The sequence below is a fragment of the Symsagittifera roscoffensis genome, chromosome 1 (genome assembly GCF_963678635.1).
Source record: "Symsagittifera roscoffensis chromosome 1, txSymRosc1.1, whole genome shotgun sequence".
Classification (NCBI taxonomy): Eukaryota; Metazoa; Xenacoelomorpha; order Acoela; family Convolutidae; genus Symsagittifera; species Symsagittifera roscoffensis.
Genome location: NC_087062.1, coordinates 81,007,367 through 81,034,503, shown reverse-complemented (window position 1 = coordinate 81,034,503; position 27,137 = coordinate 81,007,367). Strand labels below are relative to the sequence as shown.

The 27,137-nt window shown below is 36.7% G+C and overlaps 2 protein-coding genes across 9 annotated transcripts in view; one reads left to right on the top strand and one right to left on the bottom strand.

The window, feature by feature from the left end:
• LOC134850866 (uncharacterized) overlaps positions 1-21,749 on the top strand; it is a 46,067-nt gene extending 24,318 nt beyond the window's left edge. For 6 of the 8 annotated variants that reach the window (XM_063866644.1, XM_063866635.1, XM_063866679.1 and 3 more), the window contains 10 exons: positions 4,173-4,555; positions 6,724-6,823; positions 7,670-11,092; positions 11,742-11,897; positions 12,892-13,093; positions 13,809-13,953; positions 14,223-14,880; positions 20,614-20,649; positions 21,012-21,126; positions 21,469-21,748. In XM_063866644.1, coding sequence (XP_063722714.1) covers positions 4,173-4,555; positions 6,724-6,823; positions 7,670-11,092; positions 11,742-11,897; positions 12,892-13,093; positions 13,809-13,953; positions 14,223-14,880; positions 20,614-20,649; positions 21,012-21,126; positions 21,469-21,640 — 5,390 coding nt within the window. In that variant the 3' untranslated portion in view covers positions 21,641-21,748. Of the gene's footprint in view, positions 1-4,172; positions 4,556-6,723; positions 6,824-7,669; positions 11,093-11,741; positions 11,898-12,891; positions 13,094-13,808; positions 13,954-14,222; positions 14,881-20,613; positions 20,650-21,011; positions 21,127-21,468 lie in introns of all 8 variants that reach the window. The other 2 variants (XM_063866686.1, XM_063866652.1) reach the window with 2 other exon arrangements.
• Positions 21,750-23,033: 1,284 nt separating this feature from the next.
• Positions 23,034-24,897, bottom strand: LOC134857087 (intraflagellar transport protein 52 homolog). Its single transcript, XM_063873446.1, has 4 exons — positions 24,141-24,897; positions 23,924-24,073; positions 23,761-23,853; positions 23,034-23,623 (listed from the first exon to the last, which is right to left on the bottom strand). Exons 1-4 carry the CDS (start codon positions 24,891-24,893, stop codon positions 23,210-23,212), a joined length of 1,410 nt encoding a protein of 469 aa, XP_063729516.1. The 5' UTR covers positions 24,894-24,897; the 3' UTR covers positions 23,034-23,209.
• Between the last annotated feature and the right edge of the window lie 2,240 nt (positions 24,898-27,137).

Below are 27,137 nucleotides of genomic sequence, written 5' to 3'. Positions count from 1 at the left end.
ATATGCTATTTTCATACTTTTCTTGGAATGTAATTTCAGTTTTCTTTCTCAATTGAAGAAAGTTATTTTGCAATACAAAAATGTCGAGTTTTGAATTTATTTTTGCTTTGTCGTACACTCAACTCCTTCTTTTTTGTAATTGAGCAAAAAAATTTCATTCATTCTAAATCATTACAAGGTCAAACTGTGCAATCTGTGCATTAAAAGGGGATTCCGCAGAAAGTTAAAATCAGGTTTGTCTCAGAATCCACAACATTGCTACTTATTTTGGATCTTTTTTGCTGTTTTGGATTCCTCAAACAAAAATCCAAAACTATGTACCGCTCAAAATTGCTCCAAAACATAACGATAACACGATAACAAGACACTTGTTCTGGCAAATATTGTACTTATAGCTTTTAAAACAAATAAACTTTTCTCGACAGAATATACAAAACATAAAAGTCGACAGAAACACCCCATATAAAAATAACTACGTCAAACCTTGTTCAAAGCATAATTCGAAAAAATACTGAGGCCCTTTTATCTTCTCCTACCCCAAAGTTCAATTTGATTTTTGAAAAAGTAATTTAACACAATCACAATGCAATGAAATTGGACATGGTGAACAAACTTAGGCTCTTTTCCAGTTCCCCCCCCCCCCCCCTTCATATTCAACTTTGAAAAGCTTATTTAACCTTGTCATAATGCAATGAAATTTAGCGTGGTGAACAAATCAACAACTGTGAGCAGATTTGTTCTTCATACTTTACAGCGTAACATCACGCATTTAGCCGTAATAACTCGTAAAACAAACATAAAACTCGGTATTTTGAAAGGTGGGGGGGACTGGAAAAGAGCCCAAACTTACAACTATGAACAGATTTTTTCTTCATACTTTACACCATGCCGTAGTACAACTATAAGCCATAATAACACGTAAATCATCTATGGAAGTAAATGCTTTGAAAGGATCGGGAGTGAAAAAGAACCCAAGCTGATTCAGTCGCTGTATCATGCAAAATTTCTGAGAAATTGATAGATATGCATTTTTTTTCTCGCAAATTCCACTTTCTTACAATGAACATTCTGGCGCTATTACTTAATTTTCTGGAAAAGAGCCGGTATTTTTATGGGACACATTCGGACAAGTGGTCTAGGCACACCTTCTGTTCTTGTCGGCAGGGGACGGCGAGCCACCTTGGGTGCCCATTTCACCGCCCATCCACGCTCCTCAGTTCGATACAGTTAAACTTGGCTCTTTTTCCATTTTATGCTCGACAAAATTGCAATAGCTGGCGAGTTTTCATTAAAAGACAAAATGCGGCTCTTTTCCAGTTTACCACCCCCCTCGTAAAATTGAAAAAAAAATTTGCATAGATGAAATCTTGTAATAATTTGCTGACACGATTTCATTGAGGTTTAAAACATGGAAAGAAATTTTAAATAAACTTTTGTAAAATGAATTACAGACAAAAGTGGACTGGAAAAGAGCCAAAAATACTAGCAATAAGTTTACCAAATTGTTTCAAAGGCTTTTCATGCCCATAAACCAAATAAAAAACTATTTTCTCCAATTTCATCACTTTTCACGTCAAACTTAAAGACATTTAGGGGTCTTTTGCAACAGAAATTCTTGACGATTCGTTCCGGCGACCGAAAAAGAGCCAAAGAACAAGTAATAGTCGGAGCCACGAACCTGACTAAGTCTATCCAAAGTTAAACTTCTGTATTTATGTCAATTGAACGCATAGAGGAAGCACTTTTTGAGAAACAAATCAGCTAAACAAAAGCTTTTAAATTCTGCAAAACTATATTATTAGCACGTGCGAAAAACATCCGCCTTCACTTGTCTCAAGGATTTTCAACGAAGTTAGTCCATTGATAGTTCAAATTCCGAAGTGCTAACCGGAGGAAAGATAGTCGTTGGCACATCTATTGCTTCGGAATTTAGGCTATTTTTGCTTGTCCACTTTCATTTACGCATCAATTTAAAGCAATTGTTGAATGCAAATTTCAAATTTTATCACTTTATTTTGCGGACGCGACCTGAAAAACTTAACGAGCGCGAAAACTGAATTTTTTTTTTCATATTGTTTGATTATTCAGTCAGCTGCAGATTTTATCCAGTTTCACATATTTCTGAATTGTTCCGACTTTCGGAGGTTTTTTCTATTCGGACCATTTTGGCGAACAAACGAATATTTTCCAGCTGAACTTTTTTATACACCGCTGAAATTATTGAAACCAGTTTAAAACAAGTATTTATTTTATACCTCGATATTTCTCACTGGAAAATATTAATAACTTACTAATCATGATCCATGACTAAAACTTAGAATAAATTTTAAAGCTGAAACTTTTCGCAGTTTCAGCCAGAGAAAAAAAATCATAAACGAATCAGTTGCTTTCTTCTCTCCTCTAACTTCCCAATAAACCAGTATATATCTAGATCTATTGAGATTACGAAATATAAGAGTAAGATTAGGATTGGTATATGAATTAGGAGTTGCACGAACGTACTCGGCCAAAATAGACAGCGCAGGCGGTGTACCCTTTTCCAAAATTACGCTATGAGAAGGCCACCTCGGACCTAAACTAATTAGGTACTCCCTGATTTCAAATGTAACACAGAAGCAAATTTTCCTTGTAACAACAAAAGCAAAACTCAAGAGAAACTTGCACCGTCTAGCAAAAGAAAAAAAAACGTAAAATTTGTCTCAATTCAGTTTGGATTATTCTCTGAGCCGGTTTGATTCGCCATCTAGGTTACGCGTTAGTAGATCACTGATAAATGGCGCGCATTAACCATCCAACAATGGTACAACCACAATTAATTCAAAAAACAATTTCGAGCTAATTTATAAAAAAAATAATTTCGGGCTTTATTATTCATGGCTCAAGAAAGTTTTTAATGGTTTTCATATTTCGATTTTTGTGCCCCAAGCAATTTGCTTATATTTTGTTTTGGGACCATGTGCAGGCCTTTTTGTGGTAATCCTGTATTTGATCAGCAAATATGTCGGTCTAGCTTGCTGCATAATAAAATTACATATATACTGGAATATTTTACAATCAGCATCTGTATTACGCTTATGCGAGCAAAAAGAACAGACAAAAATTCCATCAAACTGCTCGAAACATTTTATAATGCGCGATTCATGTTGCGATTTTGCGCGACCCATGCTGCCATTAATGTTTCGCGCGACCCATGCTGCGACTAATGTTTCGCGCGACTCATTTTGCGACTTTGCGCGACTCATTTTACGACTTTGCGCGACTCATGTTGCGACTTTGCGCGACGTATTCTTAGCTATGTTGCGACTCAAGCCTCTTGCGGGAGCGTGGAAATTCGGTCGCAACAAGTCCATTTTGGCGACTCAATTCGGGCGCAACATTGTTCGCGGACCTCGGTACTAGTAGCTAGAATGGGGAAAATATGATCTATTTTTTGGTTTACATCTGACTCTGCAAGTTGTTCCTTTTGATGATGCTGCGCAAATCTATGATGTGCAGTTTTCGCTGAAGTCTTTCAGCGATGTGATAAGTTTTTGGGCATTAATTATTTCAACCAATATTACGTACGACTGTGATTAAGGAGCTCTTCATTTTCTCATGAAAACTAAATGCTTGAAAATTGAAACACCACAAAAAAAATCAGGAGTAAGAAGCTATGGAACAAGTGATGGGGTTGATTGATGCGGAATTAAGAAAAAATATCCTTGCAAATGCCGCGTGTATTTGATACTTATGAAATTGTTGTTCTACTGACCGATTTTGGGTTGATTCGTCCACTTAAATTCGATAGGAGCTAAGTATTTTCCTCTGCTGAGGCAACTTAACTTCTGTAAGATATGTTTTAATCTTAGAGGGGATGAAATGTTTGCAGAGAAACTGTCCTTCACATTTTGACCAAAGTCTGTTATTTTTCCATTGGGTTTAAACGTCTCAATGTGCCAAATGTTGCGGCATCGTAAAATGACTTGTTTAGGATAATACTGACTTTTCAACCTCGTTGATTAAACACAGCGTACTTTTAAGGTGTTCGCGTTGTTTCACCTGAACATCTTTGGAAATACAACAGAAATAAATTTCTAAACTGTCTTCAAAATTTCTGAAGTTGTTATAGCTTACCATATTAACGTCTCAAAAATTGATGTCAGGAATATGATTTCAAAAAAAATAATTTCTAGACTTGGAGATTTATCCGGTCATCCGAGAGACAAGAGGAGCGGGCCACGGCCACCAATTTCCAACAAACACGAGGCCAATAAGAAATGGAAATTTGTCGCCCTTCAAGGACACAAAACCTTCCAAACAAGGTCCAGTCGATGAACGAAATGAATTCAATGCACCTAGATCTCTCGGATGCTTTGACCAAGAGGTGGAGAAAAGAAACCCACTTTTTGTTGACAGACGAGATGGTTTGCAGAACTCAACTTATCCCACCAAAAACACTTACAAGGTTTCAGGAAACCTGCCAGTCGCACCAAGTGACAACAGAGATCAAAGATACGGAGAAGATGAAGTTCCGGTGGAGACTTCTGAAGAAGATCTTCCTTCAAATCTCTTCCAAGTAATTTCTATCTATTAAATAATTTTTTGACATCAATTTGTTTTTGATCAAATTTTAAAAAATGAAATGTATCCAACAGTATCCGGATTTTAAGCATACTGCAAAAGCTTCTGACAATATTTTCTGCGGTCTACTTATCTCATGAAAAAGAGAAAAAACGCTGAACGCGCTATAATTTAGATGCTTAATTGAAAAAAAATAATTTAGTGTTTTTAAAAACTGTGTATTTTGGAAAAATTAAAAGCCGATTAGGGGAATTGAAACAAAAACGGTGTACTGCAGATGAGTAATTTAATCTCCGTGCGAACAAGATTAATTCACTCGTTCGAATAGCTCAACTTAAGGTTTAAAATTCCGCCAAAATTTTTTGCTCGAATCGAAATTGCAACAAGACTGCTCGTATCAAGGCAAAGCCCTGAATGTTCCGACTGTCTTTCAAGGTCTATGAAGTAATAAAAAAAGAAAAAGTTAAATTTAAAATTTTTTTTAAAAAATAGAATTTGCAATTTTTTTGTAAAAACTATCCCCCCAATCCAACTAACAAATCAATTATGGCAAATAAGCTTCTTTCAACCAATTTGGAACAATTTCTAAGACGGATTAAATCTCCGCTTACGCGTTAAGAGCGCGAAATGTATCGCGCGTTAATTGTCTCAAATTGGCCAATATGGCAATCTTTAAACCCCTATAACTTTACAAAAAATTATCACAGGTAAAATATCTTTTCACATTTAGGCTAAGGACAACAATACCTTTCGAATGAACTAAAAAATTTTGCCAAAAATGGCTAGTTAAAAATGGAATTTTGTCTGAAAACAAAACCCCATCCGAGCACAAATATTCCGGTACTTTCGTACGAAATTCGGAACAAACATCGGAGTTTCCCATGTGATAGTATGTTTTTTCAGCCGATGTATTTTTGATGCACTTTAACGCGAGAGAAATAAAAACATGAAAACATTAACAGCGAATCCAAAAGTCATTACACTGCTAGGATGCGTTCTGTACTAAATCAGAAAAACAAATGGCATACGAGAATATTCCAACCACGATAATTTAACATTAATTTTCCAAAATAAGGGTTTTAAAATTTTTCAAAAATTAAAAAACATTTTAAGCAAACTTAATTTTTGTTGATTTATTTTAGTAAAGGGCTATAAAGTTAGATTAAAAGATGCAGAATGTGAGTAATAGTACCTAAAACACCGTAGTAAAACTTTAAAAAAATATGTGTGGTCCGAAAATCGGAAATCGATTTTTTGGAATTCAATCAAACCGCGATTGAAAGAACTTTAAAATGCTACCATATTTGAACCGGTCCGAATCTATAAAAACATTTCAGTAGCTTTTTAAACCAGCTCAAAAACCAATTTGAAACTTTTTGCAAAAAAAAACTTGAAAAAAGAACTTCCCGCACTCAGTAAAAAGAGAAAAAATAAACGATTATAAAATAATTTTAATCGTACTTTTAGCAAAATTTTAATCAATTATAATAGCCAATTTTTGCTGGTAAAACAACTTATAATCCGTTTTATTTATAACATTTTTGATGACATTTTAATGAATTATAATCAATTATAATTGATTATAATTTTTGCGAAAATCTTTTAAAATCTCTTATAATCTATTATAATAGACTATAATCCCTTTTTCTATCAAAATATTATCTGACAAAAAAATCAACTATAATAGATTATAATGCTGCTATTCGGCACGAAAACACAGAAAAATTCAAATTTAATTTAAGTTTACGCTATAAGCAGGGGTCTAGGATTTTCTCGAAGGGGGAGCAGATTTTCAAAACAAAATTTCGAAAATTTTGTCGACCTTTTATTTAGGTTGACTAAATTAATTCGAAGCTCTCCCAAGGCATCAAAAAGATCCTACTTTGGTCACATTTTGTGCTTCGCAGGCAAAATTTTGAAAAAATAGACCAAAAAAGGCATTTTCGGCACTTTTGGAAAAATTAGTGTAAACTAGTGGACCAAATCCCTGAGTAAAGAAAACGTTCCCCCCTGAATCCGCTGGTGGCTATAAGTACAAGATTAAAGTTTCTTTTAATTCGGTAATTTGAATTTCATGGAGACTGACAACAAAAGTTTATTATAATCTATCATATTCTCTTTTTACTGAGTGCGGGTTGTTCTAATTTATTAGACTATTTTTAGCCGGATATCCGAAGTTTCAAGAAACAATCAACTGAAAATTTGTCGAGTGAAAACGAATCTGACAGCGTTGCAACCTTCATCCCACATTACGGAAACAGAGGTTGGATTTTTATTCTCAATTACAGAATTGATTAGTTCTTACTTCCAAAATATTCGAATTAATTGTAAAAATCTGTATCCTGACATGACGCGAAACAATGTTTGGGAACTATCATTTTTTGGCAAACACATGCCATTTTTTCTTGCAGACGTGTTATTTATTTATTCATGCTTGTTCGTATTTATTTTTAACACTTCACATTAAAATGCAAAGAAAAAGCTATCCAGTTCTCCAGATATGTTTTTCAGCTTTCAGTTTCAGTCAATTAATTTAGTACAACTGTAGTAGGATATACATTTTGATGAACCATGAGCGCCATAAGAAATCGATCTCAGAGCTGAATAACATTTGCGGAACTCAGCATGGCACGTTTTTGCTTTGTTTATTCCAAAAAAGACCTTTTGCTGAATATTATTCTGCATAAAAAGCGATGAAAATGTTGGATACAAAAAAATGTCTTATTTAAAACTGAAAAAAAAATCATCGGCCATAAAGCTCACCAGTGCAAAGTGAAATATCTTAGATAGGCTTTCAAACAGAAATTCTCCTTTGTTGCGCTTTAATTTTGCCTTATCATTTCTTTGTTTTTACTTTTTTCCGCTTCAAAACCACCACTATTACCAATTATCATAAGTCTGGATTTCCGCAGCTGAAAAAAAAAACTGTTGTTTTGATTTTACAATTTATGGTGCCATCATCACAATTGCGAACCTGTTTCGATTCAATTGAAACCAAATTTTTGATTTAATGAAGATTTATTCATTGAAAAAGTAGCTTAACAGATATATATTATGATAAAAGTTAAAAAGTGTGGAAAACGTCGTGTTTGTTTCCTGCTAACTCAAGGATCCCAGGTAGGTTCTCCTTCTGAATGGAGTGAAGAAGATCCAGGTCCCGGTAAAAATCCAGGTGCAAAACCGAAAAAAGCAGAAAAAAATGTGCCTTTAATGACGAGTGAAATGAAAGTGTATTTGAATTATCTTGATGATGACGAGTACACGAGCGAAGGTGACATAATAGCGAAGGACGGTGACGTAATCAGAGAGACAGCCGATGTGGAACTTTCCGGAGGAAATTCCGACGCCATGAATGATCCACAAGAAGGAAGTGACTCGGAGCTGGAGTATGACTTCAAAGTCAATGATTTGGATAAAACCGAGCAGCGCACATATTCTAAACCACTTAGTAAAAATCACACGGACAGGTCAAATGACTATCACCAAATCAGCTTTTCACCTTTGACTAAGCGCAGAAAGGAACATGAGCCGAAAACTAAAACCTCAAAGTTACCAGAGAGGCCTCCAGAAAACAAGAGAGGCGAGAAAACTCATGACGTCTATGACCACAAAAGACCATACACAAAGCAGAATAAAAAAGAAATATCACCAACAAGAGCAAATAGTTTATCTCAAACTCCAAACAAGCCCATTTTGGCTGAAGAAATAACTGAATCTTATAGGAAAACAAATTATTACAAAAAATCGAACTCTAAATTGAAACAGTTGGGAACCCAAGAACCGTCTAGCGAAAAGTCAAGCACTCTTTTCACGCCTGGAAAAGCAAAACCCAAGTTTTCTCGTGGGTTTAGTGAAGAAAACATTCCTCGGCCAGTCCGAAAGCCTAGTGCAAGTAATAAAATACACTCGAACCAAAAGCCGAGTCCCAGCGAAAATAAGTTATTCGGCCGGAAAGTGGGAAAATTTGTGCCCGATTTAGAGGACGATGAGCTGATGCTAGAAAACGAAGACAAATTCGGCCAATCGTTGAATGCACAAACTGATTTGTCACACATTTTTGATTTCGATGAAAATGAAATTGGTACGAAGGTTGTGAAAGAAGTCGCTCCTTCGAAATCAGATTTTGAGCTGGTCAAAAACTTATTTGACACTCGCCTAATTTACGCTGACAATGATGAAACAGATGGCAGAAAAGCAAGGCAAAAAAGTAAAGATTTTGGCCGTATTTCGAAAGGACTGGTCGACAAACTTCGTGCACATTTTGATTCAAAAGAGCGAAAAGCGAGAAAGGAACTCGATTTTTACAGGTTAATTCACGGTGAGCTGCAAAACCGACATGAATCGATGCGAGAATGGGACCCAATTTTGCGTTCACCTTATGATGAGTCATTTGTTCAGAGATATCAGTACAGATATCACGTGCGGGAGTCTAGGATTCTGCACAGTCGCAGTGTTAGCATGAGTAGAACACCAATCGATCTCGATTTCATAGAACGAGGCAAATATAGATACATAGTTCGCGCGCCGAGAGACGACAATTCGTTCAGTTTGGCAACTTCCTTGATGAATACTCCAGCAGCTTCCATGATCGATGTCAGAAGCAGAAAAAGAAGCGCTGGTCAAAATGACTCAAGGGTCCTAAGAGAAGCAAACATTATCAGGACAATGTCAAGTTCGGGAGGTTTGGATTATTACCGACATAAACATAGCAAGCAAATATCTGACCCGGTTCATAAAAACTACACGCGATACCTCGTCAAAGACATTTACCAAGATTACGATATGTTGCCGCCGCCCGTCGATGAGTTGAAGCCACGGAAGTTCGAAAATTCGGATCAACCCGATCAATTTATATCTGGTGACTTACCAGATGCTCCAGTGAGCGAAAGGTTTCTGGCACTGACAAGCAGCAATGACGATCGGATTTACAGCAGCAATTTGGAGCTGTCGACTCCTATGAAGAGAGAAAGCGACAGAGAGCCATGGGAGTTCAATCATCAGCGGTCGAGTAGTAGATCAGAGCAGTATTATGAATCACAGAAGAGAAGCAAGTTATCGAATGTCCAGGAATCGAACATCCGGGAGGAGGTTCTAATGACTAGCCGGAACCCAAGGTATCCGAATGATCAAGACAGTGTGAGTAACAAGAAAGGTCGGGCTAGTTCAAGTTCATACAAAGTACAGGCAAGTTCAAGTAGCAGTGCTGTGTCGATAAAAAGAGAAGAAAAACAACAGAAATCAAGGCAAGAAATGAGAAATTTGAACGTTTCTGACACTGATGGAAACGAAAACTATGCATCAGTAAAAAGAAGTCCGAGAAATGACCCATCAATCAACGGAACTGATAAGTTAAAATCAAAACACAAGGGCTTTGTTGATCGGGGAATCGAGAGGTTTGAGAGCCAAGAAGCCTTGAATAAAACGATTCGTCGAGAATCGCTTGAAAGAAAAAACGCTCTAAAAGACCGGAAGAATAAACCTCGGGAACCAAATCATCCCTTGCAAACCTCACAAAATGCGTTTGTTGAGCCAAGAAGACCAAACAGCAATATGAGTGATTATATTCGACCCCCGGCTGAAAAATATCCTGTAAATCATCCCAAAAAAGAGCCGATACGTGAAATCAAAAAGGACCAAATCAAAAAGCCTGAAAATGATCTCCAAAAATTTGTCGAAGAAGCCCCATGCGATAAAACATCAAGGCTAACTGCATTTTATTCTCCCAAGGGTTACAACCAATCGAATTCGAATGAAATTTCTATGCCCAATGAACCAGCAAAAGATGCGGATGAGAAACAGGCAAAGCAATCTGAACAACTAGCGTTTCATCAGAATACTCGTGAACAAATACCGGGCTCAAGGATGATAAAATATGACCCGTTTCACGAAGATCACACCACACTTTTGAAACACGAGAATGAGTCATATTTCGCTCATAACCCAATCACAGGAAGAACAGTTCAACTCGACGGGATGGATTCACTTTCGGATGTGACTCATAGCGAGCCGACTTTTTTGATTAAAACTGTTCAAAGAACAACCGAAGAACGACTTATACATATAGAATCGGTGGATGATTTGAATAAAATACAAATCGACGATTCAATCCGTGATCACGCGAATCGTCTAGCCGAGTTGCGACCGGCGACGCTGAACCGAGACAATAATGATTCGCAGCGCAATCAGCAGCGGTATCGCCGATTTGTACCGAAAGAGAGCAACAAACAGCAGGCGAAATATAAATCGTATGAAAGTTTATCGCAGCAACATAGTTACGATTCATCTTCGCTTCTTTTGACCCAGGAGAGATCACGGAGTCTAAACGAGTTGAACTCGGCAAACCAAGAAATGAACCGACTTGAAAATCAAATGCGAAGGCGAGAAAAAGCCGAGCATTCACAAACAGAGGAAGATATGGAATCTCCGCTGTATCAGCACGATTCCTCTTCGGTTGAAAATTTGGTTGACACGGATAATTTTTCTCTTAGAAGAGAAAATGGGAAAAAGTCAGACAATCAAAATTCGTCGCCAGGTGGGTAAAAATGGTCGGCAGACGTAGTCATCATAGTTGTTAGACTTGCTTGATGATCGCAATTAAATCTGTTTTGCTGTGGTTCGCGGTTTCTATAAATTACCTTGCATTCTTCGTCGGGCTCTTTCGTTAGTTATCTGTCATCTAGATCATCTTTTAATGTGCATTTTTGAAGTCTATTATTTTTTATCTACGTTCCTTTTGCATTTTCACATTTCACAAAACCCTTTTTCTACTTTTCAATGATATTGGTTGCTTAGTTCTATATATGGTGATTAGTTTATGTTCTATGCCACATTTTTGCTCAGTTGTTCACCTTACAATGATCATTTCTTGAAGTGAATCGATATTTAGCGTTTTTCTGGATAGACTAAGATCGCTGAAAATTTTATCAACACTACAAATTAATCGTTTTCAGCAGTTTGACATTCAATATTAGTACTTAAATGCAAAAATTCGGAACAGTAGAAAAATTAGCAAGCGAACGGTAAAAAATTAGTTTCGCTTCATGTAATGCTTTTTTTTTTTTAGAAAATCCGATTTCTTTTCAAAATATTCAAATCGGGCCAATTGCTTTTTTAAAAATTTTATATTTTTACAGCCCACCGACTTAACTAACAAAAACCTAGTTGTTTTTGCCGTTCAATAGGAAACACTCTCAATTCGTTCCTCGGGAGTCCCAAGAAGAGTCCCTCTAGAGAGAAAGTGATCAAGAGGGCATCACGTGACAGTGTGGCCTCAGGCAGCAGTCTGCACAGGTCTCCGGCGAGGGTTCCAAATTCCAGGAATCCTCAGTCAAAATCACGTTTGTATCTCACATACACTACGCGACCGCTGTTGCTCTCCATCAAACAGATGTTTTAATTATGTGTAAAACGAACCAATGCATTCAATCTTTTAAAACATGATTCTCAAAACCAAAGGAACAAAATCGTACTTTATAAGTTAAAATAAGAGTAGCCAGTTCGCTATGCAAGTAACACAGAAGTTTCCGACCTTACGAGGTCAAACTGTTTCTTTTTGTGTTTTCATGTGGATTCCGAAATAAGAGTGTTTTTCTTTGATCATTCTTTGTTCTTGTGTTTTCCTTTGATCGTGCCGACAAAATGCTGACATACACCAGCACAAAAGGAGCGGACACGCACCAAAGGGTGCGTCTTATGGGGCTCCAGTTTGACCTCGTAATGTACCATATTCATAAACTAAGATACTTTTTTTTTTTTTCAATTTTGTGCATGGTGTGATGAGAGAAAAGGCAAAAGCCTAGAATGCTGGTATCAACAATTCACAATCGACTAGATTTGTCGTTAAAAAATGAATTTTGAAACAAGCAAAAGCTAAAAAAAATAAAAAAATTGTAATATGCATCCTAATTTTTTGAATATAAAAAACTTTCTAGTGCTCAAGTGCTAAATGAAGCTTTGAAAGTTCTTTTCGTGGAGAAAAAAATTTTTTTTTACAGCTTTAATAAAAACTAATTTTATTATAACACCAAATCGCTCGCATTACTCGCTCAAAATTAGGCTAAAGATCATATGATCGTTTTTAAATGCATCACTCGAGACATTCTGATGATTGTTTGTGGTACCTGATTCTGTGTTGAACTTCACTGGTTGAATTGATGAACCGAAAGCAAAATACAAAGATTATTGACTTTTTTCTAATAATAAAAAAATTGAATTGTTTAAACCTGAAGTACCAGTGAAACTCCGAGGACATACCATTTTAACTTCAAAAACATTTCCGTTGCATCTGTTCAATTTAAGAAATTTTCCCATGAAGTTTTTTCATCTTTTCAGCCTACTCGTCGACTAACTCGCTTGCAAAGGCTTCCGCTTCGGAAAATCCGGCAATGCAAAACTATGGTACATATCCGACCAGTCAGAAGCATAATGGTCAGCAAAAGGCGGAAACCAAGCCGAAAGAGCAGGAGGCCGAGTCATATGACCCGAATGTAATCAGAGCAGAAGTGCTGTATAACTTCAAACCATATACTCCGAGGTCAGTAATAAATCTTTGTATTTTGATGTGAATAAAAAGTATATACTAATTTCTTTTGTACCATGTGGTCTTTTAGCCCAACTTTATTTTAGACTAAGAGAACTGTCTTGTAGGCGGTAGCGGATTTAGGAAGGCGCGGGGGGGGGGGGGGCGTATGATGCCTTGTTCTCTGGGATTCGACCCTCCTCCTCCCCACTTTGGCACTATTTTATATAACATATCCATTTTCGGCTCACCGACTCTAAAATGTTTCTTAAGGCACCGCCGATAAAACGATAAAGGCTCTGATATAGGAGCGCACGCCGATAAAGCGCTAATTCTTCGTCAAAATTTTTCAAAAAAAAAAAGCTTAAAAACGCCTTTTTGGCCCGTTTTTTCAAAAATTTTTGGCAGCGCAGAAAATGTGGTTTAAATAGGGTCTTTTACTGAATTGGGGGAGCTCCGAAAATTAATTTGGTCGACCTAAACAAAAGGTCAAAACAAAATTTCAATTTTTTTTTTGAAAATCCGCCCCCACCTTCAGAAAATCCTTAGAACAACATCTGCTTGTAACCGTACCTTTAAGCAATATGTCCTGATAAAAAAACTGGCAAAAGGTTTCAATGACTGTTAAGAACGCTTGAAAGAAAATGTAAAATACAAATATAGTGAGTGTTTGTCCTCAAAAGTAACTCAATTGTTTCGTATGCTGAATCTGTTCCTTTTTCTGCCACAGGGAGTTGGAGGCAAAGAGAGGCGACGTGATCAGTCTGCTGAGCAGAGTGGATGCCAATTGGGTAGAGGCCAGACTGGAAAAGGGCAACAACAACAAAAACGACAACAGCAATAGAGTCGGACTTATCCCAGTCACATATATAAAAGTGAGTATAAAAAAGAGAAACAACAATGAAACGGCAAGCTATAAAACGCCATCTTTGATAATAACCAATTGAATCAAAGTGAATCAGTATAATTACAACGGAAAATGGTGAATTCAAACTAAGACTTTTCAAAAACAAACTTATTTAGCCATTTGAAAACTTTTTTCATGCGTACGCAATGCGATTCAATCATAGCAGCAGAAATAAATACACACATTAACATCCACTCCATGCTTAGGAACAATCATTAGAATTTATTACTTTGCCAGGTAATTCAGTCGGATCATAGTGTGGCGCCTAAAGCGAACCAGCAACAAGCAAGCGAACCGGTAGCCCGAGCCACGAACCATCATCCCCCTCATCATCATCTACAACAGCAGAAAAACAACTACCCGAACAATCTGAACTACGTCGACAGCCAGCAGTCAAAAAATAGTGCAATTTTGAAACCAATTCAACAACTTCAAGTGCAATCTCAGCCCAACGAAAACGCCGCAAGCAGCAGGCAATCATCGCCCAGCAGCCAGTTAATTTACCAGAACATCGAAAACTCCAAATCTCGAAACAGACCACAGCATCAAAGCGAAGAGTTCATAGAGCCTAAAAAACAAGGACAGCCGCTCATGAATGGAAATAATTTCCAAAGACAAAACAAGCAAAATGTTCAAAAAGACCAATCCCAAAAAAGTGTTCCAAATGGGGCTTCAAATGCGGTAAAGAAAAGTGATTCTTTGGTGCGAAAAGGTCGAGTCATTTACGATTTCGACGCGCAGACAGACGTGGAACTTCAGCTGAAGAAAAACCAGGTGGTGACTATTCGGAAACAAGTGGACGAGAACTGGTTCGATGGGTATATCGGACAGAGGAGGGGAATTTTCCCAATATCCTACGTGGAGGTCATCTCCGATGAAATGGAAGACGCACCAGGTAACAAAAAAATATATTCACGAAAAGATTCGTTGAGCGCCAAAACCATTAGAAAAGTATGTTGAAAATTGCGTTGAAACTTTTTTGAACATCTGAACGACGTTTCTGAATTTGGTGTGGTAGGAACATTATGTGCTACTTGCACAACAACTACCTACAATTGTACGATAATGGTACGATACTGTATGGTACCATAACAAATCTACGGTAGGATCTAAACTGCAGTGAAATAAATTAGTTACTAATCATCAGCAACTTTCAATCTGGTTGCTTTCACAACTTTTTTTTAGAAACGAATAATTTTTTAAAACTATTTTCTGTGAAATATACAACAATGAGGGAAGCTAAATTTAATTCTATGCTGCTTTTATTTATAAAATATCAAAATGAGAAAGTTTGAACTCATTTTCTATAAAATGGGTTGTAATTTGGTAAAAAGGGCTGAGAACGAAAAGTGTTTTTCCAGAATTTATATTGGGCAATTATATTAGCAAAATTTTCCCCAAAAATAGGTAAATTATATGGAAAAGGGACCACTGGGGTAACCCAACAAAATTTAAAAATATAAATATGTAGATATGTAGATCATTATGTTCATTCACTTTGATAGCCAGAATTTCAACTTTACCAGACGAAATACTTAATTTTAATTCAAGGCAACTTTTGAAGATTTTGCTCAAACTTAGTAGACTCGGGTCAAAAAAGAGGCTCGCTTTGATATAAAAAATGAACCACTGATAAACATAGCGCAATCAACTGATGCATTTTATTTAAGTTTTAAATAAATGCACCATAAAATTTCTGCTCAAAATCTAAGTTTAATATAAATTTAACTTTGAATTAGTCATTGAACCTGTCATCAAAAAAATTCCAACTGATCTTCAGTAAATCAAAACTAATTTCCTAGTGTATGAACACCCCAATACACTTGGGAGAACGTCAAAGGCGTTTAACCTGTCCAATGATGCCTCAAGAGCAGAGATAAGAAAAAAATTCCAATTTTGCACAACTCATACGGCTTATCACTGCAAAAAAATTGATTTACTATAAAATCACCGAAATAATTGAAATGTCTTTCTAAATCCTTTTCAAGATAAAATTAGAAAAAATGCAAAAAACATCAGAATTCGTTTACTAAATCAAATCAAACACCACTTATCAGAATAACAAATCAAACACCACTTACCGGAATAATTTCAAAAAGATTTTGTTATCTATTGTATAAAGATCTCGAAAACTGGTAAATTATTTTTTTTCCAAATTTGTTGAAATTATTTTTGCTACTATTCACTGAAAATCATTTGTATTTGTTTTGTTTTTGTCTTACATATATCAGTTCTCAACAGGTAAACATTTTGAGTTCAGTTTTCAGTTTTCGTAGTGTCTGTTTTTACTTTCAAAATGAAAACTATTAGCAATATTCTGTTCAGTGCTATATTATTAATTTTTAAGGACGTTTTTTGTTTGCCAGGCCAGATAACAGCACTGCATCTTGTAACAACGGTTGAATTTAAGCTTTATATTCTTTGAACAGATATTTTTGGCTCAAAGCAGTGTTTAGTGAAATATCGTACCTGTGAGCAATGATGACTACGACTTATCAGGTGATATATATTTTGTTTGTATTTAAGAGTGTTGTCTAATGTAAAGCCCAGATATTTTTTTTCGTAGTTTAGCTCTAGTGTTTTGTTATTTTTTTGATATTTCAAAAAATATCAAAATCAAAATTGGCTGGAACTGAAGAATTTGAATTGTAACTTCATTAAATCTACGCTAATTGCTCTCCATCTATAATGAAACTCAACATATTTTGTCTGACATTATTTTAGCCACAATTTTAATGGGGTCAGACAATTTGTCGCGTCTTCTGTGAAAATAGTTAATTTGACATCGGTACATACTTCAGGAAAATCTTTCACACGAAGCAAAAACAGCAAGGGACCCAGAACAGAACCTTGGAGTATCCCTCACGCAAACGATCGCCTCCTAGATGAATGTTTTTCAATATGAACGTATTGGTATAGGTTTTCAAGTCCGAATTTCGGATGCCATGTATTGGGTAACGAAATCCATATCGATACATTTTTGCCAGAAGAATTGACTGATCAAGTGTCAAAAGCTTTGGACAATACAACAAAAGTACATGCGATGTCATTTTTGGCACAAAAATGATTTGAAATATTCTCATTAACGTCTAAAATGGCCTCTACTCCAGAATGTTTCAATTATAACCAAACTAACTCGGCGACAAAGTTTTTTGCACTGTTAAAGATTGTAATTTTGTTAGACACTACTTTTTAAGAACTTTAATGTTTACTCGAAGAAAGGAGACTTGTCTGTAGTTTCCGCACTTATTTTTCTTCACTCTTAAATAGCGGTAATAAGTTTCACAGTCCGCTGTTGCTTCGTTTTTTAAACTTATCATTTCACCAAAAAAAATTTCTTGGGCGCTTGTTTCCATAGTTTCGAAAATCTATGAAACTGTTTCTTCAATTTCTTGCTTCTATAGTACTGTTTTCACTGTTTCTTTTTTTTGGTAGTTTAAGACTTTAAGGCCAGTTCTTTACCTATGCTCACTAAGTAGTCGTTCACTGTGTCCAGATTGGTTTTTACTCTGTTTAGTGTAAAAACCAATCTGGAAACAGAAGGCCATCAATTTCTATAGCTAATTGGAACATACTTTTTTGATTGGTTGTCGTTTTAAAAGCAAGCTTTGATTTATTTCTATAGTCTTAAAAGTTTTCCAAGCTTCATCAAACTTGACTTTTTCATAAGAATTTTTTATCTGGCTGCTATACTCCTTTCATTTTTATTTATCACTGAATCTTTGTGATCAGGGCAAAATTTACAGTTTTTTCAGGAATTACTTTCAAAGCTTGTCGCAAGATTTCAATCAAATTACAAGTTGAGATAAACGTGCGTCATTACAAATTATCTTCACTTCAATGTATGTCTTTGTAAATCAAATGATTGAGAATTAATTGTTTTTTCTGTAATTGTTCTGAAGTCTTTTTAAGGGCATGTTCGTTGAATGTAATTGTTCTGAAATCTTTTTTAAGGGCATGTTCGTTTTCTTTCACAAGTAAGTGTAACTTTGATCAATTTCACTCAAGGTGTTACAAGTCCTCAAATAAAATTATGATGCTCTGATATTGCAGTAAATGTTATTTCAGTAAGGCAAAAACATCGATCCACCTTGATTTTGCTGCCTCTCTAATTGGGCCGCTCTTTATTCTTGCCTGCGAGCCTTGAATTAAAATAGTGCTCAGAAGTTTTACTGTATGTCTTCAATCATAATTATGGCTTTTAACACTCAGCATGGGTTCTTGTATATTGTCTAAAGTTTCATCTAATGCAAAGCAATTTTTCAATCTCTTTTGACGTTTTTACTGATAGAATTTGTAAGTGGTGGTTTGATGTCCGCTTTATGATTCGATATTCGTGCTAATTTTGAATATACAATCCTACACCATAACCCCTTTTGGCTTTATTGCAAAATAGAAATTTTTGATATCCATTAAAAATTAGCGCATTTTCGTTGAAAGTTTCATTGCACTTTGTCTTTGTTACGCCACTGCCATTGGTTCAATTTAAAATTTTGATTTTTATTTAGAATTTTCATTTCTTCTTTACACTTCGTTCATCTTAAAATTATATGTGAACATATTTTTGCACTATGTCTTTGTTACGCCACTGCCATTGGTTTAAATTCTGATTCCGATGAAAAACTTCCAGGTTACCAAAATTTTTGTAGAGTGATCTTTTACTTTGTAGAAGTACGAGTTGAGACATGTCCTTCAAACTCTGATTTTCTTGAAGTGCTTATTCGGGTTTGTCCCCACAGCGAAACTTTATTTTTAGTCGCACCGCCAAATTTTTATTTAGAGTTTCGATTTCTTCTTTGCACTTGGTTTATCTTAAACTTATATGTATACATATTTTTGTGGCAGTACAACAGGGCCGAAGCACGACAGCGCCAAAATTGAAAATGTTATCCAACAGTGCCAAAAAATATTTGAAAACTCATTTTCCTTATTCAAAATCACTGAAAAGTAATTATATTCAAGTGGACGGATGTTGAAAAAGACAAAAATGGCTATTTTAATTGATGCTGCTAGTTAAACAATTAAAAAATCCCCGAGCGCGGCAGCGTGAACTTTTCTGAACAAATAATTATTTCAGCAAATTGTCAATTTTTTTTTGTCGGTTTCACTCCAAAACAAAACAGTATCTCAGCGAAACTGCCAAAGATTCAGAAAAAGATTTCAAAATTCCCAAATATGATCACTTTTTGAGACTGTTGAACACATTATCAGTTTCGGCTTTGTTTACTTCGGTACTGTTGAACGCCCCCATATTTGTTTATTGTTATAGTCCGCAGGATATCACTTCCTGTTTTTTTTGAAAAAAATTACAACAAATTTGCAATCTGTACCGCAGAAGTCGCAATATCACCATCTGAAAAGTATTGCATTTTCTGAAACGTTTTTTTTTTAATTTTACGAGGATATAAATTCTGTTACCTTTGAAATCATTAGATTTTAAATTAATCTGTAAATCGCAAACTATTAAAATTTATTTTCGTCTTTTGCTTCCATTCAATTTTTCTCAATCCGAGAAAAAACTTTAAAAAAGCTTGAGATGGACATTATTATTGCTGATTTACAGATAAAGTTCGTTGTGTGTCAAAGCATATCACACAGACATTTGGAAAGTTTTTACTTATATCAACAGTATCGAAACCTGCGACCGTTTTTTCCATATTTTTTTTTTGAAATTATGAGTTCACGAATTATTTCTAAAATTTAACATATTTTCGTGCAATTAGCGCTGAAGTTATTGGAGAGCGTAACTTGCCGTCCATTGAGCAAATGAATTTTGATCACAAATGCAACAGTGATCTTCATATCACTTGCTAAACATCACAAACATAGCAAGCTAGTCGACAGAAAAGTCAGACTAAAGACACTTTGTCGCAAAAGGGTTCGGAAAATAGGTCTAATACTAGGTCTATCAAAATTTACAAACTTCTGCCTCGAATTAAGTTAATTTTGAGGAAACCATGCCAATAAAAAATAAGTTTAGCAGAAAATAATTTAATAAACAAAATTTATGAATCGGAAACTAAGCCGAGAAAACTTTGGTCGAAGCCCATTGAGCTGAAAAAACTTTTGCACAAAAGAGTTCGAAACTTGAAGTTTTCAAGATTCGCATACCACCCTCCTGCACACAAACGAAAGAAAATTTTTTATCGCCTTTCAAACGATACGATTTAAGGCGACTAAGCTGATAAGAGGCAAGCCAAAACCTTTCGAGACCCAACAAGCTTGAGTGAAAAAAAAAACTAAAAAATCTGATTAAATTTACAACCAACATAAACTTATACTTCGAAGAAAACTGAAATCGCAAGCGTAAATATAAAGTTCAGACATGCTCAATATAAGTCTATTAAGTAGCCCCGACAGATTTGAAAAACTTTGCACCTTTGTAGGAAGTAATTTTAGGAATTGCTCTCGGAAGTGTACTAAGCTTTTAATACACGTCAAAGACCAACCACTAAAAAGTTGAGCTCTTCTTTCCTTGAAGTTACTTCAAACACGACAGAAATAATATACATGTAGATGAGAGCTGCCTTTTGGGAAGGTTAATTTTTGCTCGTGCCCTAGTGGACTGTTTGTGTTTGCATTTTGCTTCGCGCATTGCACTATTGAAAGATGTGGGCTTTCTTTTTAGACTTTCTGGTCGTTACCAGATACTGGATCAATCCAGGTAGTAGTATTATGTATAATCCCTCTTTCACTTATAATTGTTCTTTTGTTGTCTTTGCATGGCATAGCTTCCCACATAACTAACACCTTTATTTCGCTTGTATTTCCAAAATTTCTATCCAGAAAGGCTTGCTTGTCACAAAATACGTGCACTAATAGGTTTAAACTTGCGTTTAAACAAAAATAAGAGATATGAACTTTCTTGCAGTCGATCGAGTCTGAACCGCTCACTTTGAGAAAAACAAAATCCTTTTTGGGCACCGATTCGCATAGCTTTGACCCAATAATGGTTTCGGTGCTCACACTAATGAAAAGTTATACGTATAACTGGATTCAGACATCTATAATTTCGAAACGTTTCAGACAAAGCAAGGCGAATGCAGAACCAGAAAGGCAGCCAGAACAATTTAACTCAAAGCAACAATGACATATCAGCAAACCACACACAACCGCACGGTGGCAACAAAGGCCTCGAATAGTAAGAAGAATGAGCACCATGTTTACGAACAATGAACTCCTCAAAGATTGATTGAAATTTTTGAGAATTCCGACGGGCTATCGTATTTGCAAACAGAAAAGGGATCATTATAACATTACGAATGGAGACCATTACCCCAATGTATTTTTTTTAAATTAACAATTTTTGCAACACCGATTCAAATGGACACGCAAGGCTACAAGCTTGTTTGCAGCTGCCCTTTGAAAGCAATTTGGAAAACGTATATCCAAAATTTTTAGGAATTTTTAATTTAATTATAAAAATTTTTAAGTTTTAAATAAAATCACAACTAAGAATTTAAATCGCATTTAAATTTTACAGTTTCCGAGTGATGCATGACTTCTCGCCCAAACACGCAGACGAGCTGCAACTTATGAAGGGCGACGTAATCCTAGTAGTGGAACAGTGTTCCGACGGGTGGTTTGCCGGGAAGTCGACCAAAACAGGACAGTTCGGACTATTTCCCGGAAATTATGTTGTCAAAATGAACTAATATATTAACTGATATATTAATTATGGATATTTAATCATCAATACGAACAATGCATATTTCGGATTCAAATTGTAAATCAGATTAGTTTATACAAAATGCATTCAAATTATTATTTATCAAATGAATTTTAGAAAAAGGAACTTAGAGGTCAAGGTAATTTAAAGTTCATGTTTAACGTATCAATGAGTTCGTTTAGTTATGTCGTCTATAGTAGTACCAATGCGAATAGATGCTTTAAAAAAAATTGAGTGTGCCGAGAACAAAGTTTTCTGAGAACAGTTTTCCTAGCACGAAGTGCGAAAAAAATCTATTTCAAAAAACAAAACTCAACAATTTGCAGCAAATTTTGGGGGCGGGAGGAAGCATTTGATTCATCTTCAGAAAACACACTTTGTTGAGCACCGGAAGATTGAGTTTTTCATCGGTTCATCATTATACTCAGATAATTTCAATGCAGACGCAAAGATGAGCTTCGCATAATTTTGATACCAAAAGAAGATAAATTCGTTCAATTTCCTCCGAAAGAAAATTCGATTTTCAAAAATAGATTGCCTTAGAGCTCTTCAAATTTCTCGAACAATTTATGATTGACACCTTTTTGATATGTTTTTAATTTGTTAAACTCTAGCTTCAATTATTTCAGCCTTAAGTCTTGATAGACTTTTGATTTTTTCAATTACTCATTTTCGTTCAAACTTTGTATCAAATCGCAAATGGTGCGAAGTTCGGCTTCGCTTCTTTGTTTCCACATTATAAGACCAGTCCATTTTTCCGTAGATTACATTTTTTAGTGCAAAGTTTGCGTTTAATAGTCAGCATATTTATCTATAGCCACTTTGCTGAAGCATTTTCTTGGCTGTCTGATATCTTACACTGGCACCTCGCTTTCCTAGATGAGGCAGTGGCCGCCCAAGCAAAATTTTTTCTCGATACTCATATTAAATACACTTCAGCCGGCCAGCTGATTGCGTGTTATGAGCCCATCAACCATCTACTTGCGCTTGATGACGTCTTTTGTAACGTCTTACCGTTTTTGCTTGTGGGAGATAGCTCAACCGGGGGGTTGCTCAATTGATCCAAAATTAGCACTTTTGATGAACACTAATTTATGCAAGCTAGGTTGAACAAGCGTTTGTTTGTTATTGTGGAAAAAATGACCGAAAAGCATCAAATCAATATGGTGAAGCTAGAAATTTTTTTCAATTTCAGAAAAAATTATTTGCATTAATTATTCCGATACTCTATTTAGATCGAACTTCCACGACATAGACTAACAAAGTACATGCCTCGAGTTTATCCATCAAATCGTTTGAGACTCTCTTTAAGCATATCGTTTTAGAGTCTGTTTGTACTATTTGATGCTGAAACAATAGGTATGGGCTTCCAAAATACGTTTACGGAAAAGACTGAATTAACATAAGTATTTACATGTGAATCTCGTATCTACATAAAAACATTTACATTTTACAGAAATATTTGCAATCTACGCTAGCCCGTCAAGCTAAAAAAAACAATTTCTGTAAAGTCCTTTTCGATGTTCAATTATTTTGTGCCGTCTTCAATTATTAATTAGTCCATTATCAAGTTATCGCTTCCCTGGCGCATCATTGAATCGTCGCTTCCTGCCGACCCCGTCTTCTTGAATGCCACTATTTGTTTGAAAATGTATTCAAGAATCTTTTTCGGTCTATCCTCAGGAGCGTTGGAACCAATTTTATCCAGCACACTGCAAATATCTCCTGACTCTTCAATGAAGTATTGCAAATCTTCTTCAGTGCATTTATTGTAGGCAGTTGCCAGCCTTGATCGAGTGGAGCTGAATTCCTCGTCGAGATTGAAAAGCTCCAAGGCCGGCGGCTCAACTTCTCTGAAGGTCGGCGGAAATACCGCCGGTTGACAGTGAGGTAGGGGCGTTTCGAACTCCGGGGGAATCAGAGTAAGAGGCTCATGTTCAACCTTCAAATCTTTGTAAGCGTCAATGACCTGAAAGCATTCATTGTAGTACGCCAGCAACGACGGTTTTTCAAAATTTGACCAATAACTCAAAAATACGTCTAACCTTATAAAATATTATATGGATTATATGCAAGACTTATGGATTGAGCTGCGAGTTCACTTACCAAAGGAACCAATGAAGTGTCGAATTCAAATAACGTATCCTCGAACAAGCTTTCCTCATCTTTGTTCACCTCCTCAGTTTCTTGCAAGGAAGTCTGAAGTGAAACAGTATAATGCGACAAATAAAACTTTCTAGGTATTCTACACTACCAATTATTCGCTCACCTTGACGTTCTCGGACAGTGAGCCTGTATCGGGTATAAGAAGATAATCACCAACTTCCGGATCACCAGAGTCAATTTTGTTCAGGGTCACTTCTTCTGGCCCTTTCATCAACCATCTGAACAACACTTCTCCGATCTTCCAGTTCTCTTCCTAAACCAAAAAAACTTAGTTAGACCATTTTATAAAATGTGGAAACCAACCAGAAGCAAAAATGTACCTTATTTATATATTCCTTATTGAACATTCGTGTAGATCCAATCACTGCAATTCTTCCGCCTGAATTAGGATCTTCGTAGAATGCCATTACTGGTCTGTTAATAGGGAAACAAACAGACCCCGTTGACAGGACGGGAACTGAGTGCAGATCTTTTGTCACATTTTTCACGTTCAATGTAGCGCCATACGGGTACACAAAACTTATGGCCTGTGAGTTATTTCCCTCGTCTTCGGAGGAAAGAATTGAGAACGTTTTCCCTGCTGCTTCACTTATACCTCGATTTAGAACTCCGTTAGTTATGAGAGCTTCTTTTGGATGATGGTACTTATAGTACTCCAAGCGAATAACGCTGTCAGTATTCACTGCAATCCCATAGTCCTCCAGAAAGTAGTTAATGTTGGTCTTATAAGACGGCTCGCCGCCTTCACCCATCATGATTAGCACTGCATTTCCAGACTCAACGTGCTGTTTTAACAGCGCGAACTCAGTACTTGTGAACATTTTTCGCGGACCACAAGTGATGAACAATTTTGAGGCTCTGAGTTCATTTTCGTCAAGATTGTCACTTCGTGCACGCTGGGGTTCACGAATTGAGTAATCTGTCTGCAAACGTCGTTTTAACTCCTTCAGAGAGTCTCTGATTTCGAACTCCTCGTCCTTGCAGGTATTAAAAAATATTGCACCACCTGAAGAGCTTTGCGCCGCACCTCCGCTTGACGCTTCCTGGACAAAACCAAAGCTTCTGTCTCGCATTTTCCTTTCTGAAATAAATCATCGGATTGAAAAAACAAAGTTAAGTTCAAGTTCTTTTGTAACATTCGTCTACTGCAGTCACACATGAAGCTTAAGAAAAATAGGCCCTATAACCATTGGCTCAAGAGTCAGGGACACTATCTCTTGTGTTTTTCTACCTCAAATCAGTCGGAGCCAATTCGGTTCGCTTGTGACATGAGACTACGACCCGTTACAGCTTAAAGGCTACTACCAAAATATCCCTCCCACTCTAGAAATAATAACGTCCCCATACTTAGGTCTCTAGATACCCAAAATACATGAACGCCGTTAAAAACCGGGTCGGAACAATCCGTTAAGTTACTTTTTATTAGACAGTGGAACTCGCCTTACCTCAACATAACAATTATAAAACACACTCTAGAAATTTAAATTAAGTACTCACATCGCAGCACACTCAAGTAAGGGAAGTACTTCAGTCGGTAATTAACTCGAGAATTAAATAATGTAACTAAATGAGTTTTAATGTTCAAATGACAAGGACAAGTTTTAACTCTAGAATGTAGTTTTTCGTGAACCATAGGGACACTCAAGCTGTCCACCTTTCCACCGAAGGTTCACTCTAGTTCAGTTCAAATAATAATCCAATCGAGTGATGACAATCCAGTCCTCGGGAATACGCTTGTCTCTGTTTCAGATGGGACAGCTCTACTCTCGTTCTATTGTGACAGAAATTGCGAATAGCAATTTCCCATTGTTTTATCTAGCAACTTTCCCGCGATTGTTACTCGATTGTTCTGACTTCTCTTTTTCGGCTTTTAGTTATCGCGAGAAAATCGTGCATGACAGGCTCCATTCGAATTTTTGAAAAATTAAATTTCACTCCAAAATTGAGTGCTCTTGCTTTTCTTAAGGTCAAACTTCCAAATATGACCGACTGGCACATACTCCCCGGACTCAAGATCGATGTCCTCATCGCGTGCTGTCGTCTGCCAGTGAGTCCCAAAAAACCGAGTGTTGCTCAAGGTACAGTGCCAGTGGTCATTTACAGAAGTTTGCAACAGACTTAAGCTTATCTACACCCCAAAATTCACGGCCATGTAAAATTTTCACACTATCGCTAAACAGCAATCAAAATCTGCACACACCTGCACCCTTGAATTCTCGCTTTTCAAGCCAATTATTTAAAATTTCTTTTGTCCTATTCAATCAGGAAATTGTCATGCATTATTTTGATTTATATAATAGATATAGCATATTAATTACAATATCTGATTCGTTAAAATTTCTTTTTCGTGAACCCAGGTTTCACCCGGATCCACACTCAAGCCCCTTTCCCTCTCAAGACTCAAGATCCATTCGAACCATCCGCTCATCTCGCACTCTTCGCCTTGGAGGTGCCGCACCCTGAAGTACTAGATACGGCAAACTGTTTCAACAGTTCTTCTTCATCATCGGAGCTAATCACAATCTCCTCCCAAGCCTTCAGCTGTTCATAGGATCGCATCCATTCTCTTTGCTCCTGCAACCTCTTTGCCTGGTTGGGTAGTGCCTTCACCCTAGATTCCCGGTTCAAACAAAAGGAGTTGTGCAGGCTCAAGCTCACGGTCTTCGCCAGGTCCTCCTCTAGTATCGATTCCCTCGCTTTGGTATTGTCTCTAGACATTTTACCCACTCTCTTCCATCCTGTCGTGATCGCATTTCGATGGGTTAACAGGGGTCTCTTAAAAGCTTCCGGCCCAATCTCGGCCTGGAACTGTCGATACTCCTTTTGATGCTTTCTCATGTGATCTTTCGTTGTCATGTATAACCAAGACGTCAGTGTCGCTCGAAACCAAGGAAAGTACCTCAAGCGGCTCCATACGTGTCTGACCTCCATTGGTATGGCGAATACTTTGCACACAGTCTCAAATAACTCGAGTCTCCTGCTGTAGTCTATCGCATATATTGACTCAGCCGTTGGCGTCGTCGCTTCCCGATACTTCGTTATATTCTCTTCTATCCATCTCAGAGCCAGCATCGTACTCACTACTAAGAGCGTCACCTTTTGCCGGTGATCCGGTAGTCCGATTGACCGAATTTCTTCCATATCCCACACCAGGCAAAGGTTCTTGTGATCTGGATACCACACCGTTTGTGCCAAACAGTGGCATGGGCATTCTCCATGGGTGATCTCAATGCTCCTGAGGTTACGCTCCCCATAGGCTTCCAAGAGAGGCTCAAGCTCTATCATTTTCTCATGCATGGTGTCAATCTCTTCCATGT

Coding starts and splice junctions, on each gene's coding strand:
- LOC134857087 (XM_063873446.1), bottom strand. CDS start 24,893: ATGCGAGACAGAAGCTTTGGTTTTGTCCAGGAAGCGTCAAGCGGAGGT. Junction 23,854..23,923: donor CACTGTCCGAGAACGTCAAG/GTGAGCGAATAA, acceptor GTTTCACTTCAG/ACTTCCTTGCAAGAAACTGA. Junction 23,624..23,760: donor ACACTTCATTGGTTCCTTTG/GTAAGTGAACTC, acceptor GAATGCTTTCAG/GTCATTGACGCTTACAAAGA.